The sequence below is a fragment of the Corapipo altera genome, unplaced genomic scaffold (assembly GCF_003945725.1).
Source record: "Corapipo altera isolate COAL_440 unplaced genomic scaffold, ASM394572v1 0, whole genome shotgun sequence".
Taxonomy (NCBI): Eukaryota; Metazoa; Chordata; class Aves; order Passeriformes; family Pipridae; genus Corapipo; species Corapipo altera.
This window is the reverse complement of record NW_020884872.1, coordinates 12,994,785-13,010,251: the sequence shown is the minus strand read 5'-3', so window position 1 is coordinate 13,010,251 and position 15,467 is coordinate 12,994,785. Positions and strand designations below refer to the sequence as shown.

Here is a 15,467-nt window from a genome sequence, read left to right as displayed (position 1 = left end):
CTTCCTGAAAGAGAATTAATTAAGTCTAGGTTTTGGCATAATTTTAAATCATCAGTTAGTATTATTTTCCCACTCATCTTTTATTTTCAATTTCCTTTCTGTGAATATTCCTTTACCTTACTTCTATTTATTTTTTTTTTCCTGTCCATTACAGGGAAAAACGAATGAAAAACCAGTTGCTTTCATTTGTGCTGAAACATTAACAAACGTTTAAAGACTTTTATACACGTTTTTGCTGACATTTCTTATATAAGTAGAGATCACATCTTCTTTCATAGAAGCATAGTTGCAAGCACTTTTGTAGTGCTCCCTGTGTCCACACTCTGCTAGCAGAGGTACTGTTGGACTCTACCTCCTTTTCCATGACAGTGATGTACAAACGCAGCATTTCAAATCAGGATAATTACCCCTGCCCATTAATGAGTGTTAAGCTCTTTCTGGGATGATTCAGTTTACCATTCTGTTTGTATCAGTCTCCAGATTGTCTTAGGCAAATGCAGTGGGATGAGATTAAACAGTTCAAATCATATGTCTCCAACAAACTGGCTGATTTCTCCATGTGATTAGCGGTTTATGACCCGAACTGTCTGTCAGCAGATGTGTGAAGACAATCAGGTGGGTGTAGTAACCTTTCCTTCTGATACTTCTGGGGTATGTTGGTCTACAACTTGAATCCTTTACCTCCTCCGACCGAACTTGAATGCCTACCTTGTTTTTTAACTGGCATTACACTTAGCAAATGCAGCTGCTCCACGTATGGGTTTCTGTCCCTGGAGTTCAAAGTTGCTGGGGCCCTTGCAGAACCAGCTGGAACTTTCTCCAATTAATGTGCATTTTCACTGACTAAAGGAATGTGTCTTGAAGTTTCTGTAGCCTGCCAGGAGGTAAGTTAACCTTGCCTCAGGACTGCAGTGTTAGGTTTGTGGTGGGACTCGATGATCTTAAAGGTCTTTTCCAATTTAAATGATTCTGTGAAAGGGATTGCATTTCCCATCTGCCTTTCCCATCTGCACTGATGATACTGATGTCTGCTAGGCTTCCTACAACCAAAATACAATAGTCTATCCTATGTATCCTGTGCAATGGAGCTTTGAGTTTGCCCTGTGAGACAGCCTGCAGGATCTCCTGCTGTTCAGTTTCTGAGCCAGGGCTGACATCAGGATTTCTCTCTGTAGGCTTGGCCCACCAACAGGAGACAGAGGGGCTGTGTCACTTCCTGAGGACCAGTACTTCTCCTTCGGGAAGAAACCACAATGGCATCAACTCCTCTGCACTGCACACTGTGGGGCAGTGATCACAACAGGCATCCCATTCCACAGAGCTGAGAGGACACAGGTATCCTTGCAGCGAGGCAGGTGAAAATGAAAGTCATCATAAAAATGGAAGATAAACATCCCCAGTGCTCTATAAGAAGAAGAAAGTGCTCTTCAGAAGAAAGAAATCTGAGCTCTGCAGTGTCCAGAAGGGAGCTAACCACATAGTACTAGAAAGCCCCTGGTCACCAGAGGCAGGGAACTGCATTCACAGGTGGTTTTTATTCTGAGGAACTGTGAAAATCCCTTGATGCATCCAAATGGGTAGGTGATCCATTTATAAATACTTTTCTACTGTGGAAGATCGAGGTTTTTTGGTGGAAAATATATTGAACTAAAAGGTTAAACAAAAAATTGGAATAATGAAGCTGGGAGCAAAACATAGTTAGGCTCTTGGGGATTTAAAGGATTCACTGTTGGTGTAGAGACCCAGTATTTGGCTTAGATGCCAGCACGGCATCCCCTACACTGCTGAAGAGTCTGGGCTAAGAAAGCATGCTGCACAGAACAGCAGACCTCCAGCTGTGGTAACTGAGGGATCATGGCACATTCTTCAGTTTGATTTATTAAATTTAGGCACTGTCAGGCAAATATTGTTGCCAAGACATAACCTAGAACGTGAGGAAGAGATGATGCTTCCCCCAGATGTATGGCAGCTTTCAAGGAAGTGGATCCAATGTTTGAGCCAAAGATGGCAAATGGTGTTTCTAACAAAAAAGAATCACAGTAGGTCTGTGGTTTTCTTTTTAGGCTCTATTCTGTGTAAAAGACTCCAATAGAAGAAAAGAGTTGGATGGATCTCTACAACAGCAGGTAAGAATTAATCCTTAGCTCTAAACTTCAACCTGTAAATTTTCTATATGTTTGAGACAGGAAACTCTCTAATGCCATGTCTAGTGTATGCTGCAATATTTGTTCCAAACTGATATTACTGAATGGCTTAAATTTGACTGTCAAATCCATAACTGTTACTGTGTGGGTTCTTCAAGGAATTCTTAAGTCAAAGTAGACTCTGGGTTTCTTTAAAATACAGTAAAATAGCCAGGAGTTTTATCACTCAGTGTCTGAATTTCTCTAACAAAAGCATTGCCAAACCTGCCTCATTCAAAAAAGGGATTCACAGGTCAGGGATTTTTATTTTTAGCTTTCAGGGAATACAAGGAGCTTGCAACCAAAACAGCAGCAGATGGGAATCCTGTTGTGTCTGCTCAAGAAGAACCAAAAGCCTTAGGCCATCTTTTCATCTCAGCAGTACTAACGAGCTTTTGGTTGCATTTTGGATTATGTGATCAATTGCAAATAGTTTGATTTTAAAAAATCAAGAAAACTGGTTAGAAAATGCATGGTGTATTAAGATTATTCCCTCCTCTACTAGCAACTGTTTCTTTGGGATGAGTAAACAGACTTTCAAATAGAAAATAAGCTGGAATAGTGTTTCCAGAATTTTGCCTGTATCTTTCTGCAGCTGGGCAGCAGCAGATGTACTGGATGGAGGACGCTCTGGGCAGCCTGTGAAAACTGGGCCAACACCACATTCTAACAGCCAGTTCTTGCCACATCCCTCTTGGTGCAACTGTAAAGCTCTCCTCTTCAGCTTTCAATGCAGTCAAAGATGTGGCAAAGGGAGGCCTCCATCTGTATTTTAGTTGTTTTGTGTCTTCTTTATCCACAAATTCTTCACAGTCCTTTGTCTTTTGTCCCATGCTGATTCCTCGGCTGTCATTTCTGAGGACAATCCACTGTGCTCCCAGGATCTTTTTCCTGAGTGGCAATCACTTTTCACTGCATAAATAGTTAGGGCTGTCCTCTTCCCCCTGTACACCACTTTGTGTTTACTGTTACAGTCTTTGTCACTCGGTGCTGTAACCACCCATCCTCTGCTGCTTCTTGCAGCCAGCTTTCCATCCAACCAGCCAGAACAACTAGGTGGGTCACAAAACTCCACCATTTCATTACTCTTTCCCTTTTCCTGGAAACAGCCTGAAAAGCCTCAGGCTGCATAAAGGATCTTTCCAGCAGGGGAAACGTGGGAGAGTGGAGAATCCCTCGGTGTATTCCTACCCTTAGTGTGCTTTCCTTCAGCTTCTCACCTTGTTGCAGCCAAGATGATCGGGGAAGTCTTTGGTGAAGGGCTCCATGAGAAGTCCTTCAAACATTTGCCCTATTGACCGAGCAGCTTTCCGCCAGTGCCCCGGGGCTGGGGCGAAGGCGGTCCCGGCTCTGGGGATGCAGCCCGCTCCCAGGCCGATTCCCGTCCCGCCTCGGCTGCCGGCACCCGGTTCCAGGTGCGCTGACACCCTGGGGCTGTAAGGATGGGGCCGGGGAGGGTTGGATGGATCCCGTAAGCAACTCCACCGAAGCCGGGCAAGGACGCTGGGAAGAGCCGGGACGTGTCCCCTCGCAGGCGGAGCGGGAGCGGGATGGGCGCGTTGCCCCGCTCCGGGCACTGCCCGCCCCGCCGGGCGCCAGGAGGCAGCGCGGGGCCGGACCCTGCGCCGCCCGCCCCGGCCCGGCCCGGGATAATCATTAACCAGCCCTGGGGACCCGGGCCGAGCATCGCCGCGCCCGCACTCGCCAGGGACCGGCACCGACCACGGGCACACACCGACCCCTCCGCCCGTCCCCAGCCCCCGGCACCGCCAGGGCCCCGCGGCGGGGGCGGCGGCCCCACGGCCGCCATGGACGGCGAGGCGAACGGGACCCTCCACCCGTCCTGCGGCGCCAGCGAGCTGCCCTACTCCGAGGAGCTTCTCCGGAGTAAGTGCGGAGGCGTGAGGAGAAGGGGTGCCCGCTACCCGCGAGCGGCCCCTGCCCGGCCGTGCCCTCGGCACCCACCCGCGGCGGATGGCGGAGGCTGCGCCTGCCCTGCCCGCGTCCCTGCCCGTGCCCTTGTCCCTGTCCCTCCCCCTGTCCCTGTCCATACCCCTGCCCCTGCCTGCCCCGCCGCCGTTCTTCCCCGGCGAGGAAATCCCCGGGCGGAGGGAGGCTGGCAGCCGCCCGTCCCGGTCGATCCTCCGCCTGTCAGGGGGCCGAGCTGTCTCTGCCTTCGGGGAAGGACGAGGGGACAGCACGGCCCCCAGCCCGGAGCTGCGGGGGATGTGCCAGAGAACAGGGTGGGCGCGCCGGGGCCGCCCGGTACCCGCCGAACCGAGCGCTGAACCGGCCCGTAGTAGCTGCTCTCTCGGGTGAGATCTGAGGTGTGGCGATGTCCACTGAGACGTGCACTGCTCCGCCTGCAGCCAAGCCTGGAAGTGCCAGGGGTTTTTGAAGCAGGTTAGGTTAAAGAGCCTGGGGCAGAGGCTCTCCTGCGGCCACAGCAGGAGTTAATACCAGTGATGAGCATGAACTTCTTCTAAATTAAGCATGACTCCACTGCAGTGCTTTCTTCTGTCTCTGGAAACACCTCTCTTGAGAAAAAATGCACCTCAGCCATCAGCCGTGGGTAAAAGTTGGTATCTGTACCCAGTGTCAATGGAGACATAAAACTTATCATGTGTGGGTAAATGTTGATATGCATATCTAGCATTAAGGTGAAGACATCAAGTTTTATCTCACTCTAGATATATCAGGGGCTTTTTCTTACATCGTTCATGTGCCCTACAAATTTCCACTGAACTATTAAGTTTACCTGCCTAAGGAAGTCACACGTAACATGCCTGTTGACATATAATGGAAGCAAAGGACTAATACTGAGTGAACATTTGCTTGTGGCCTGCCTGGAAAATTTCCCAGAATATGTATTTACTGTATTTATTTGTATTGTGTATTATGTATTGTGTATTCTGTATTCATTTGTATTCTGCTATATATTCATGTTCCTCTAAGGATATTTGTCCTGTAAATCCACCTTTCTGAAGGGGACTATTGCATAATGCTTTGAGAACATGAAGGCGTATTCTTCCCATATGCTCTCTGTAGATCCTGGAAAGACTTAGTCATGAACTTAAGTGTTTAAATTATTCTATGGAGTCAGTGGTCTGGCTGTGTAACTAAGGCTGAGTGCAAGTCTTTGCAGGAACAGGGCAAAGAAGCCCCTCAGAGATGGTGTTGTTACATTAATGTTTGAAATGCTTATGAAATAAATTGGAACTGTTTTCTTTTCTCTCTCTGCAGGCCTCGACCTACCAGGGAGATTTCTCTTTGCAACCTTGACTCTGATGACACTAATTGCCATTCTGGTATTTATAGAGGAAGCAGTCTACATCTACAGGAAAATCCCCTCCTCCAAAAGATCAATCATAATTTGGATCAATGCTGCAGCTCCAGTAAGTTAGCGTGGGAATGAGATAAAACTGAATGTTGAAAATAGAGTTTCCCCAAAAATCCCCATGAACCTGCTCTATCTCTGCCCTTCTTACAGTCCTTCTCCCTTTCTCTGTAGGTGATCTCTACTACTTCATGCATTGGTATGTGGATTCCTCGCTCAACAATGTTTACAGATTTCACAGCAGCAATGTGAGTACTCTGCTTGTTTCTAAATGTTGCCCCAAACCCTGAGTTTCTTCCCTTTAAACATCTGCTGCCCTTGGTAACACAGTCATTTTGTAAATTTAACAATTTAGTAATTTTTTGTTTGAGTTGAAATCTCTCAGCATTTCTTTTCTGGGAGGTGGAGAATGCTGAAACAGTTCCCAGTGCCACAGTTCCCCAGTGTGGGAATGTTAGCATGAAGGATTTGTGACTCGCATGTAATTGATCCTTCGGATTGACAGTCACTTTGAAGCAGTACTCTGTCTTTCCTCTCTCTGCATGTCATGGGAAATGAGAGTCTGACCTATGACTTCTCTCCTGCACTTTTACTAATGATGAGCCGTGGAGGTTTGTTATTAATGGTGGCAAGTGAACCTCCGATGAGTATATCAGTGTAAAAATGTTCCGCAGTTGTCCTGATAAAAGCACTTTCTGTATGAGCATGACAGCTCTGGCATGCACAGAGAAGGGAGGAATGTGGTCCCTGATTTCTAGATATGATGGCACAGCCCTGATGAGCAGAACCAGGTTGGGGTTGCTCTGGCCTTGAGCACTCCACATTTTGGGATGACTTTGGCACACAATGCAAGACATTTTCACAGATTTTCATGAGTTGTCTCACCCCATGTTACACTGCATTTACTAAAAGAGTAGAGTAAAAGAGGAAGGAAAACACTGTAGCAGGGAACACTGTCAGCATGCAGCAGTAGTGCAGGTAGTGCAGACTACCAGAAACTTCCAAGGATCCAGTCCTGTGGCACTTCAGGTGTGTTCAAATTCCCCCTCCTCCCTTGCCCAATCTGCAGGCAGTGCAGCAGAAGAGGACCCCTTTTATTTGGCTGGATTTCCATGAATCAGTTCCTGGGAAGAGTTGAGAATGTGCAGATGGGGAAGGAGGGAGAGGTGGGGTTGAAGCAGTCAGTACTTGGATCAGCTTTGTCTGCAAAGGAACCACACCCTGACTGGGCCAGCACATTTAATGATAGCTGTATATATGAACCTAGCCATGTTTGTTGATTGGAAGCTGTGTTTGAGGAGGAAGAGAACTTGTTCTAAAAAGTTTGGACCAGTCAGGAATAGATAACTTATGGAAAAATAAAGCCATAATGACTTGGGCCAGAAAATCATGTGCTTTAATACTGACTCTGCCACCAGAGTGGCTTTGGGAAATTCTGCAGTTACTCTGTGCCTCGATTTATTCCTCTCTCAGTGAGGTTAGGGCTGTTCTGGCCCTCTAAGATGAAGGAAAGTGGAAGGTTTCTCACAGATAGTGCCAGAATTTTTGTTGATTGCAAAGCATAAGCTGTAAAAATTAAAAACTTAGAAGGCAGCACTAGCCTGCGCAGGCATACGAGAGACACACAGGCAAGTTCAAGCTGGAATTCTCTTCCTCTCCTAGATTTTTTGCCATAGTTATCCACAAGTTCCTGATGATGATGATCAAAGAGTGTGGAGGTCAAAAGCTGCTCCTCAGGCGGTTTGAAAACAGTCGCTTCACGATCAGCACCGGCCCCTGCTGCTGCTGCTGCCTTTGCCTCCCTCGTGTGCCCATCACTAGGTGAGTTGCCCTTTAAGATTTCCCAGCTTGAAAACGGCTGCGGGAATTCAGCCAATTTGGCAAAGCCAGGCTTACAGCAAAGGGCCTCACCCGCTTCCCGAAAGTCACTTTCAAGCCATCTCTTTTAAACAGCATTGTCACTTTGGGGCTGTACACCACCACCAATTTATTTTGTTTCTATAAGGCAGGGGGTCGTGGGAGGAGGAATTTCTACTCTAGAAAACCGAATAATTGAGATTTCAGTTTCTTTTCATTTCAGAAGGGAACAAATATCTTCAAATTGGGTATTTTTCACAAGCAGAATTGTCAGATGGAGACTGTCTTGATAGAAAATTTCTCTCACTTTGCTAAAATTTAAATGTTTCATTCTGGTTTTGACTTTAAAACTACTATAGTTTAAAATAATTTTTACAACAAAAAGTAGGTGTAATTTCTGGAGAGTTTTGATCTCAATGAAATGGCATTGTCTGGTGAGGCAAAAGCATATGTTTTCTTCTAGTAAGTATTAAAGGATCTTTGAGAAGTGGGGTAAGGATAGAGAGCTGCACCTACAGGAGCCAATATAGACCTCTGTAACATAGACCTTGCCTGGTGAGGCTCCTCCTCTGGCTCGTGTCACTCTGTCATGTGCAGGCTGCTCCATAGCCTGGAAGCCTCATGTATTTCCCAGGGCTTTCCTACTGGCGCAGAGCACAAGACTGTTTCTCTCATTATAAGCAAAATCTGAAGGACTGAATGTGCAAGACAGAGACTATTCTATGAGGTCATGGACTTTGGTGTCAGAGGGACCTTGGGGACTTTACAATCTGTTAAAGGAAAGCATCAAACAGAACACAGCATAGTGGTTTCTGACACATTTTCAAAAATTCTTATTTTTTACTATAATAATTCTTCTTTAAACTTCCCCATTTGGTATTAGAATTTAAACTCTTGTTTCCATCATTTTATTTTAAGAGAATAAGACTAAATATTTACATGAAGTGGGTACCAAGTAGTAAACCAACCAAAAAATGTATCTTTATTTGTTTTTCTTCCTGTGTCTGTCAACCTCTGTATAGGTTGTGGTAACTGGGATCTTGGGAGAGGATCCTGTACTATACCCTGCCTGCTGTTGGTCAGTCCAATGACAGCTTATGCAGGATGATATTAGCTAATACGGACTCATTTCAGGAACTAGATAATGCCTATTGCTGCTGGGAGGAAGGACAGCTGTGTGTTTAAAAAAAAGGCTTTTTGATCCGCAGAGGGCTGTTAGGCTTCTTCTCTGTAGTACTGGGAAGTCCATCTGCTCTCTGCTTCTAACTTCCAGCCTTTTCCCATTACAGGGTGACTTTTTTTTTTCTTTTTCAAATATGAGCAATCCATACCAGAGAAAAGTCAATCTCATGCTCCTCCTGTAGGTATCTTATGGAGAAACAGGGAGCTACTCCAAGAGAGGGATTTGTTCTCTTAAAAAAAACGTAGGCTATCAAGCAGTCCTGGGAAAAATAACGAGGTACAGATGAGGCAAGGTAACAAGTAGTGCAATGGAGAGAGATGTGGCAGAAGAATCTGATTGTCAACAAAGATAGACCCACATTGAATCATAGAATCAGCCAGGCTGGAAAGGACCTCCAAGATCATCACGTCCAACCCTTGATCCACTACCCCTGCAGTTACCAGACCATGGCACTAAGTGCCACATCCAGTCTCATCTTAGAAACCTCCAGGGGTGGAGAATCTACCACTTCCCTGGGCAGCCCATTCCAATGCCTCATTACCCTCTCTGTAAAGAACTGACAAGGGAAACAACTCATGGCATTGCAATGACTGCACTGTTTGTCATATTTATTATTCTTTGAAGCCCTTTGGGAATAATAAATCTTTTAAAAAGCACACACTAAATGGCTGGCCCATTGCAGGTCTTTCCACATGTGTTTGTGCTGTTCATAATCCTGTGGTTATTAGCTATATTCATTGAGCAATTCCTATAATTCCTGGTTTATGGCTGTATTCTGTAACATATAAATGGCAGCTAAACTGTTTTCTGCTGAGGCATCTCTCATGGCAGACTCAAGGGCCCAAGGAGCTACAGTGAAGATAACATTGACAGTATAGGAAATAATACACAGGAACAGACTTAAAACATGAGCCATATGTAGCAGCTGTAGCTTGTCCTGTGAAGACTGAAGGAGATTTCAGGTCAGTCAGCTTTCACCCCTTCTGTTAGAAAGTTCATTTGCCCCTTTCCTGCCAGGTTACTGTGTATGGGCTGTGTTCTGGACCCAGTTTATACTGACAGAAGTGAGGAAATCCTGAGCTGTCTTGCTGACCTTGTGCAGCTTGCAAGTGAAAGACAGTTCCTTTCTTCTGTTAGACTGCAACGGAGCAAAACCAGATGCTTATGTGGTACTATTCATGATGTATTGAAAAACTACCAGTCCTTTCACCTAGGTCTGTATGATTCCCTTTCTTGATCTACCAAAGGACTAGAAAGTGTCTCAACAGGAAGGCTGAATTGGCCAACTTCACCAGAGGACTGAAATAATAATACAGCAAGGCAAGAGCATTATTGTTCAGAAACCAGTTATGCTGCTACTGGCTCCCTGGTTAGCTTCAGGGCAGAGAAAGACATCACATTTTGCCCAGTATGTAGTTGCTGCAGAGCAGGAAAAGTACTATTTTTGTAGAGACTTTATTAAATAAACACTGAGAAATTCTTGGAAAGATATTCTAATCTTGAAGCTGTTCCTTCCCAAATTTTAGCCACATGCTACAGGAGTGGAAAAGTTTTGCAGTTGATAGTATCAAAAAAATGTTATTAAGGTTGCTAATAAGATCTTGTTCTATCTGATTTTTTTTAATATTTGTTTTTTGGCCAGGCAAACCCTCTTTTGGCTGAAGGTGGGCACCTTTCAGTTTGCTGTCCTTCGACCTGTGCTCGTATTTTTATCAATAGTGCTTTGGAGTAATGGCAATTACCTCCTTTACAATGTAAGTAAATATTTTAATCAGAGGTGGTCCACAAAATCCATAGGTTTTAGGGTTGATGTTACTATCTTAGCCTACAACTGACCTGTGAAATCTGGGAGCACTTCCAAGTAAGTCTTTACTGTATTCTTTTTGACCCTGAAGCATATAATTTCTGCCTTCTAGACCCTCAATTTCCTGGCTTCTCTTGGAAAGAAACTGGGCATCAGGGTACGTTTGGCATCAGACTGTGCTCCAATACATTTCCCAGTTTGTATGGTTAGAATAGAGGGACTACAAGTTGCCCTGTGTGATGTACCTGCCCTGTGTTTTTTAAAGGTACAGACTTAAGAAAAAAGTGCATGTACTAGCAAGTGTAAACAGAAAGCCTAATTCTATGCTTTTCTGCAAATCATGGTGATTTTCATATCTGTGCAAAGTAGAAAAGATAGTACTATACTTCTGCTTTGTCCCATGTAACCTGCAAGATGATGGAGAAGTCTGTGGCTGATAATAATTTTGCACCTCTTAGACAACTGAGATGAAAAGTAATTATTTTTTTGTTGTTTCATGGTATAAAACAAATGACCCATTTGAGATGTCATGTTGAATATGTTCTCATGAGCTGCTGAGCGTTGTCAGCTGCTTCTGGGGTCAGATTGAGGGGTTGTGTCAACTGGTACCTTCCCAGGCTGAACAGATTTCCATGTTGATGCCTGTTGGGTGAGAGCATGAGGCAACACTCCAGTTGGTTCTGTGCAGTTTCCCCATGCAAAGCCCAGCAGCTGCTGCTGCCACCAGCTTTCATGGAGATAGGAACAAGCATTTGAACATCTGGATCGTCTAGTTCACGACTTCTTCCTGGAAACAGTAAAATGCAAAGTAAGGTTCTATAAGGTGCTCTTGTTTTATTTGCTTCTCAGTTATCTCCCAAAGAACCTGCGCTATGGATTAACATCTTCATGGGTGTCCTTACCCTTGCTGCTCTGTGGGCAGTTGGAATCATGTTTCGAAAAGTTAGGACTCTCCTTACCTGTAAGAACATTATCCCAAAGTTTGCCCTATATCAGGTGAGAAGTTTAATATTTCTGGTAAGAATTTTTCTTAACTGCTGATGCAACACTGTCTCTCTAGTTCTTGGTCCCTCATTGAAAAGTTATAATATTTTCTCCCATTAAATACAGTGTGCAAGGGCGTATTTTTACCTGATTAAAGCTGCATTCCTTTGAAGGACTCTCCTTGGCTGCTGTTCAGTTTTGTCTTGAGCCAATTTACCTCTTGTCTCTCAGGAGTGCTGGAGATGTGAAAGACACATAAAATCTGTCTATCTTTATACCAGATAAAGTATAAAATCACAGCAGCACCATCTGCGGGGCTTGAAGCTTTGTCGATGTGGTATCACAAAATGCAATGTTAAAATGTTAGTGTGTGTCTCTAAAAATCAGGAGAGAATATATTGCATTGTGTGGGTGGCTGTTGTTTGAAGCATTTCAGCGTGCCACAATATTCTGTTTTAACAGTATTTTTCTTGGCCATTCTGCATTTCAGAGTTAGATAATAATGAAACTTATTAATGTCTGGGAATTGTTAAATAGTAAGGAATAGAACCAGATACATTAGATTGAACAAGCACAGGGACAAGGCCACGCTCTTCCTCATAACCCTGAAAAGAGTGCAGAATCCTTGGTTATGCATATTTCTTGAGCAGGACATACAGAAAGGCTGATGCACTAAGGTGTCTGTTAAGTAAATTATTAAGAACTTATAATAGATGGTCATACCTGCAAAGCTGTATTAGGCTGAATTCAGGCTTAGGCATTTGTTTTCTCTTTCTGGTGCAGTTTATTATTGTTCTGAACCAGCTGCAGACCGTTATTATCCGCATGTTGGCCACACAAAGAATCATTCCCTGTGCTCCACCACTCTCCTCTATAGCAAGAGGATCATGTAAGTTTCTTTGAGAAGAATGTTTTTCATTTACTTATAAAGGTGCCAGTTCAGCGTTGCTAACTGCAATATCTGGTGTTTTCCCAAAGCACTAATTTCCTGGGATCATTAGCTTTTTGAGAATCTCAGTTTTTAGTTAAAAAAACAAGAATAAAAGTTTTATAGCTGTGACACTCTTAGAGAAAAACTTGTTTAATGAGAAGAGCTGGAATCAGAAATGAGAGGAAAAGAAATCAAAATGCATAACTGCTGTTAATTCTCTTATGTTTTGGATTCGTAATTTATTGCATGCTTACTGATGGGCAATACTGGAATTCTGTAGCTGATGTTGTTGCTGAGCATGAGACACACTGTTACAGGGACTGAATGGTGAAGTTTGTCCCCTTTGCACAGGTGAAAATTAATGAATTAATGAGCTGAGTATTCATTTTGCATCTGATAGTAACCTCCCCCTTTTGTGGGCTTTTCTTTGCCTCTTTTTTTTTTTTTTTTTTTTTTTTTGGCAGATATAGCCCAGCAGCTTCTCATCATGGAAATGTTTCTGATAACTGTAATCTCAAGAGTCATATATCGGAGAAAATACCATGACCTGGAGCCCCTGGAGTGCACGGATGAAGAAGCTGGGGACAAGAAGCAGACTTCTAAGATTATCCTGAATGGTTCAGTTGTTGAAGATGGATTGCCAAAATTCTGCAATAAGCCCTCCCATTCTGCAGTAGCTGGAAGCTCAGCTCAGGAATCTGTATATTCTTGCACCACAAATAGCCACTGTCCATGTCAGAACAACTTCTGACACAAATGTCTGTGAGCTGTAGAACTGAAAGGACCAGTAGTGGAAAGATAACCCTGTTCATCCTCCAGAGATGCAAACATGGTGTGAGTGTTTTCATACCATGTAATTTAGTAAGATTTTATACCATGTACTTTTATGCTGTTACTGAGCACTTCAGGGTACCAAACTGTCAATGTGATTTTTTTTATTTTTATTTTTTAGCAATTAGAATGGATATGATTTAGGGTTAATCCAGAGACATTCTTGTTCATCTTTTTTATCTTTTTAAAATCTAATTTTACGCTGCATTGCTGTCATATGTCCAAAGCAGGATTTTCTCATCCTTCCTCCCTTACAATAGATCATTCCTCACTCCATGCCATGAGCTCACTATAGCTAATTCCGATCAGTAAATACAGTTGCATATGTTTGATCTGAAATCCCCAAACCTGTGTGGGCTCTCCATCAACAGAAATTATGATCTTTTTAGTGCAAGACTTTTTACATTCCTTGGCAATGCAGCTCCTAAGTTGGTAAATACACAATTACTGTTTGTAAATATGTTAGTGACAGATGCTCTTCCTGATGATGAACCTGGGATGGCAGGTTCTCTGTCACTGTCTTGGAAAAACAAAATAGGAGTTAGAGTCTGGGATGTCTTCTGCCACTGGTCTTTAATGTTACATGGTGCTTTGGTTCTCTGCTTAGAAAGTGGGAATGATTTTTAAGATCTTTGTACTAACAGTGTCTGTGGGGATGAAAGCAATTGAAAGGAATGTTGGGGGTGCTGTTTGACAGCTGTCTAAACATGAGCCAGCAGTGTGCCCAGGTGGCCAAGAAGTCCAATGGCATCCTGGCTTTTATCAGAAAAAGTATAGCCAGCATGACCAGGGAAGTGACTGTCCCTCTGTACTCAGCACTGATGAGGCCACACCTCGAATCCTGTGTTCAGTTTTGGGCCCCTCACTACAAGAAGGACATTGAGGTGCAGGAGTGTGTCCAGAGAAGGGCAACGGAGCTGGTGAAGGGTCTAGAGCACAAGTCTGGTGAGGATCAGCTGAGAGAGCTGGGGGTGTTTAACTTGGAGAAAAGGAGGCTCAGGGGAGACCTTATTGCTCTCTACAACTACCTGAAAGGAGGTTGTAACAAAGTGGGGGTTGGTCTCTTCTCCCAAGTAACATGGAAAAGGATGAGAGGAAATGGCCTCAAGTTTTGTCAGGGGAGGTTTAGAGTGGGTATTAGGAAAAATTTCTTCACCAAAATGATTGACAAGCACAGGAACAGGCTGCACAGGGAAGTGGAGTCACCATCCCAGGAGGTATTTAAAAGGCATATATGTGGCATTTGGGGACATGGTTTAGTGGTGGACTTGGCAATGCTGGGTTAACTGTTAGACTTGATGATCTTAAAGATCTTGATCAACCAAAATGATTTCATAATTCTATGGAATCTCCTCCCAAAAACGCTCACCTCCCCAGCTTCTTCACCCCAAATCTGACCTGCCCAGGCGTTCAGCAGGACTTGAAGTGTTACAGGATCTTTCCAATTTGCAACTATTTCTGTGTTTGGTATAAACCCTTTTTAACTTTTTGCAAATGATCCTGATGTTCTTGGATGAACCTAATTGCACTGGTTTAGCTCACTATAATTTGTAAGAGGATAATGTGTTTACTATGCATTTGGATATTCTGTTGGTTGGGACAGGAGGTGCAGCACCACATACGAGTACTTGTTCATCCTCATGCAGTCTGATCCCTAGAGGGAAATACCCAATCCATGCAGTAAGATTGCTGATTCCATAAGTAGGCTGGGCAAATGTAGTAAAGTATTTTAATGACATCTTCTACATATATTGTATCAAATACAACTTATCATCAGAGCAAAGCTAGGCAGATAGAAATATAGTATACTTTGGGTTCAAAGGGATCTGAGAAGGTGATCTAGGCCTAGATGCCCCCTGCAGTGAGCAGGGACATCTTCAACTAGATCAGGTTGCTCAGAGCTCCATTCAACCTGACCTTGAATGTTTCCAGGGATGGGGCATCTAGCACCTCTCTGGACCACCTGTTCTGGTGTTTTACCACTCTCATTGTAAAAAATTTCTTTTTTATATCCATCCTAAATCTACTCTCTTGTAGTTTAAAACCATTACCCCCTTGTCCTATTGCAACAGGACCTGCTAATCTTTCTCATAGTTCCCTTTAGGTACTGGAAGGCCACAATAAGATCTCCCCAAAGCCTTCCCTTCTTCAGGTTGAACAGTCCCACCTCCCTCAGCCTGTCTTCACAGGGTGAGGGGCTCCAGACCTTTGATAATTTCTGTGGCCCTCCTCTGGACCCACTCCAACAGATAATGGGGCTTTCTTTTTAGCTTACATTGAATTAAAAAAATGGCTTTCAGTTTGGGGAGTGGTGGGAAATGAAATATTCTGAAAACAACTGGTAAGCCATCTGGCAG

At 44.0% G+C, this 15,467-nt stretch overlaps 1 protein-coding gene across 1 annotated transcript; it reads left to right on the top strand.

The window, feature by feature from the left end:
- Positions 1–3,991: 3,991 nt before the first annotated feature.
- Positions 3,992–13,966, top strand: LOC113946305 (organic solute transporter subunit alpha-like). Its single transcript, XM_027641417.1, has 8 exons — positions 3,992–4,070; positions 5,427–5,578; positions 5,695–5,768; positions 7,183–7,341; positions 10,203–10,314; positions 11,214–11,360; positions 12,132–12,237; positions 12,744–13,966. Exons 1-8 carry the CDS (start codon positions 3,992–3,994, stop codon positions 13,028–13,030), a joined length of 1,116 nt encoding a protein of 371 aa, XP_027497218.1. The 3' UTR covers positions 13,031–13,966.
- The last annotated feature ends 1,501 nt before the right edge of the window (positions 13,967–15,467 follow it).

What these genes read in the sequence shown, in the direction of transcription:
- LOC113946305 (XM_027641417.1), top strand. Translation starts at nt 3,992, where the DNA reads ATGGACGGCGAGGCGAACGGGACCCTCCACCCGTCCTGCGGCGCCAGC. An exon ending in CCTCGTGTGCCCATCACTAG is followed by an intron (nt 7,342 to 10,202) that starts GTGAGTTGCCCT and finishes TTTTTTGGCCAG; the next exon opens with GCAAACCCTCTTTTGGCTGA. An exon ending in GCAATTACCTCCTTTACAAT is followed by an intron (nt 10,315 to 11,213) that starts GTAAGTAAATAT and finishes TTTGCTTCTCAG; the next exon opens with TTATCTCCCAAAGAACCTGC.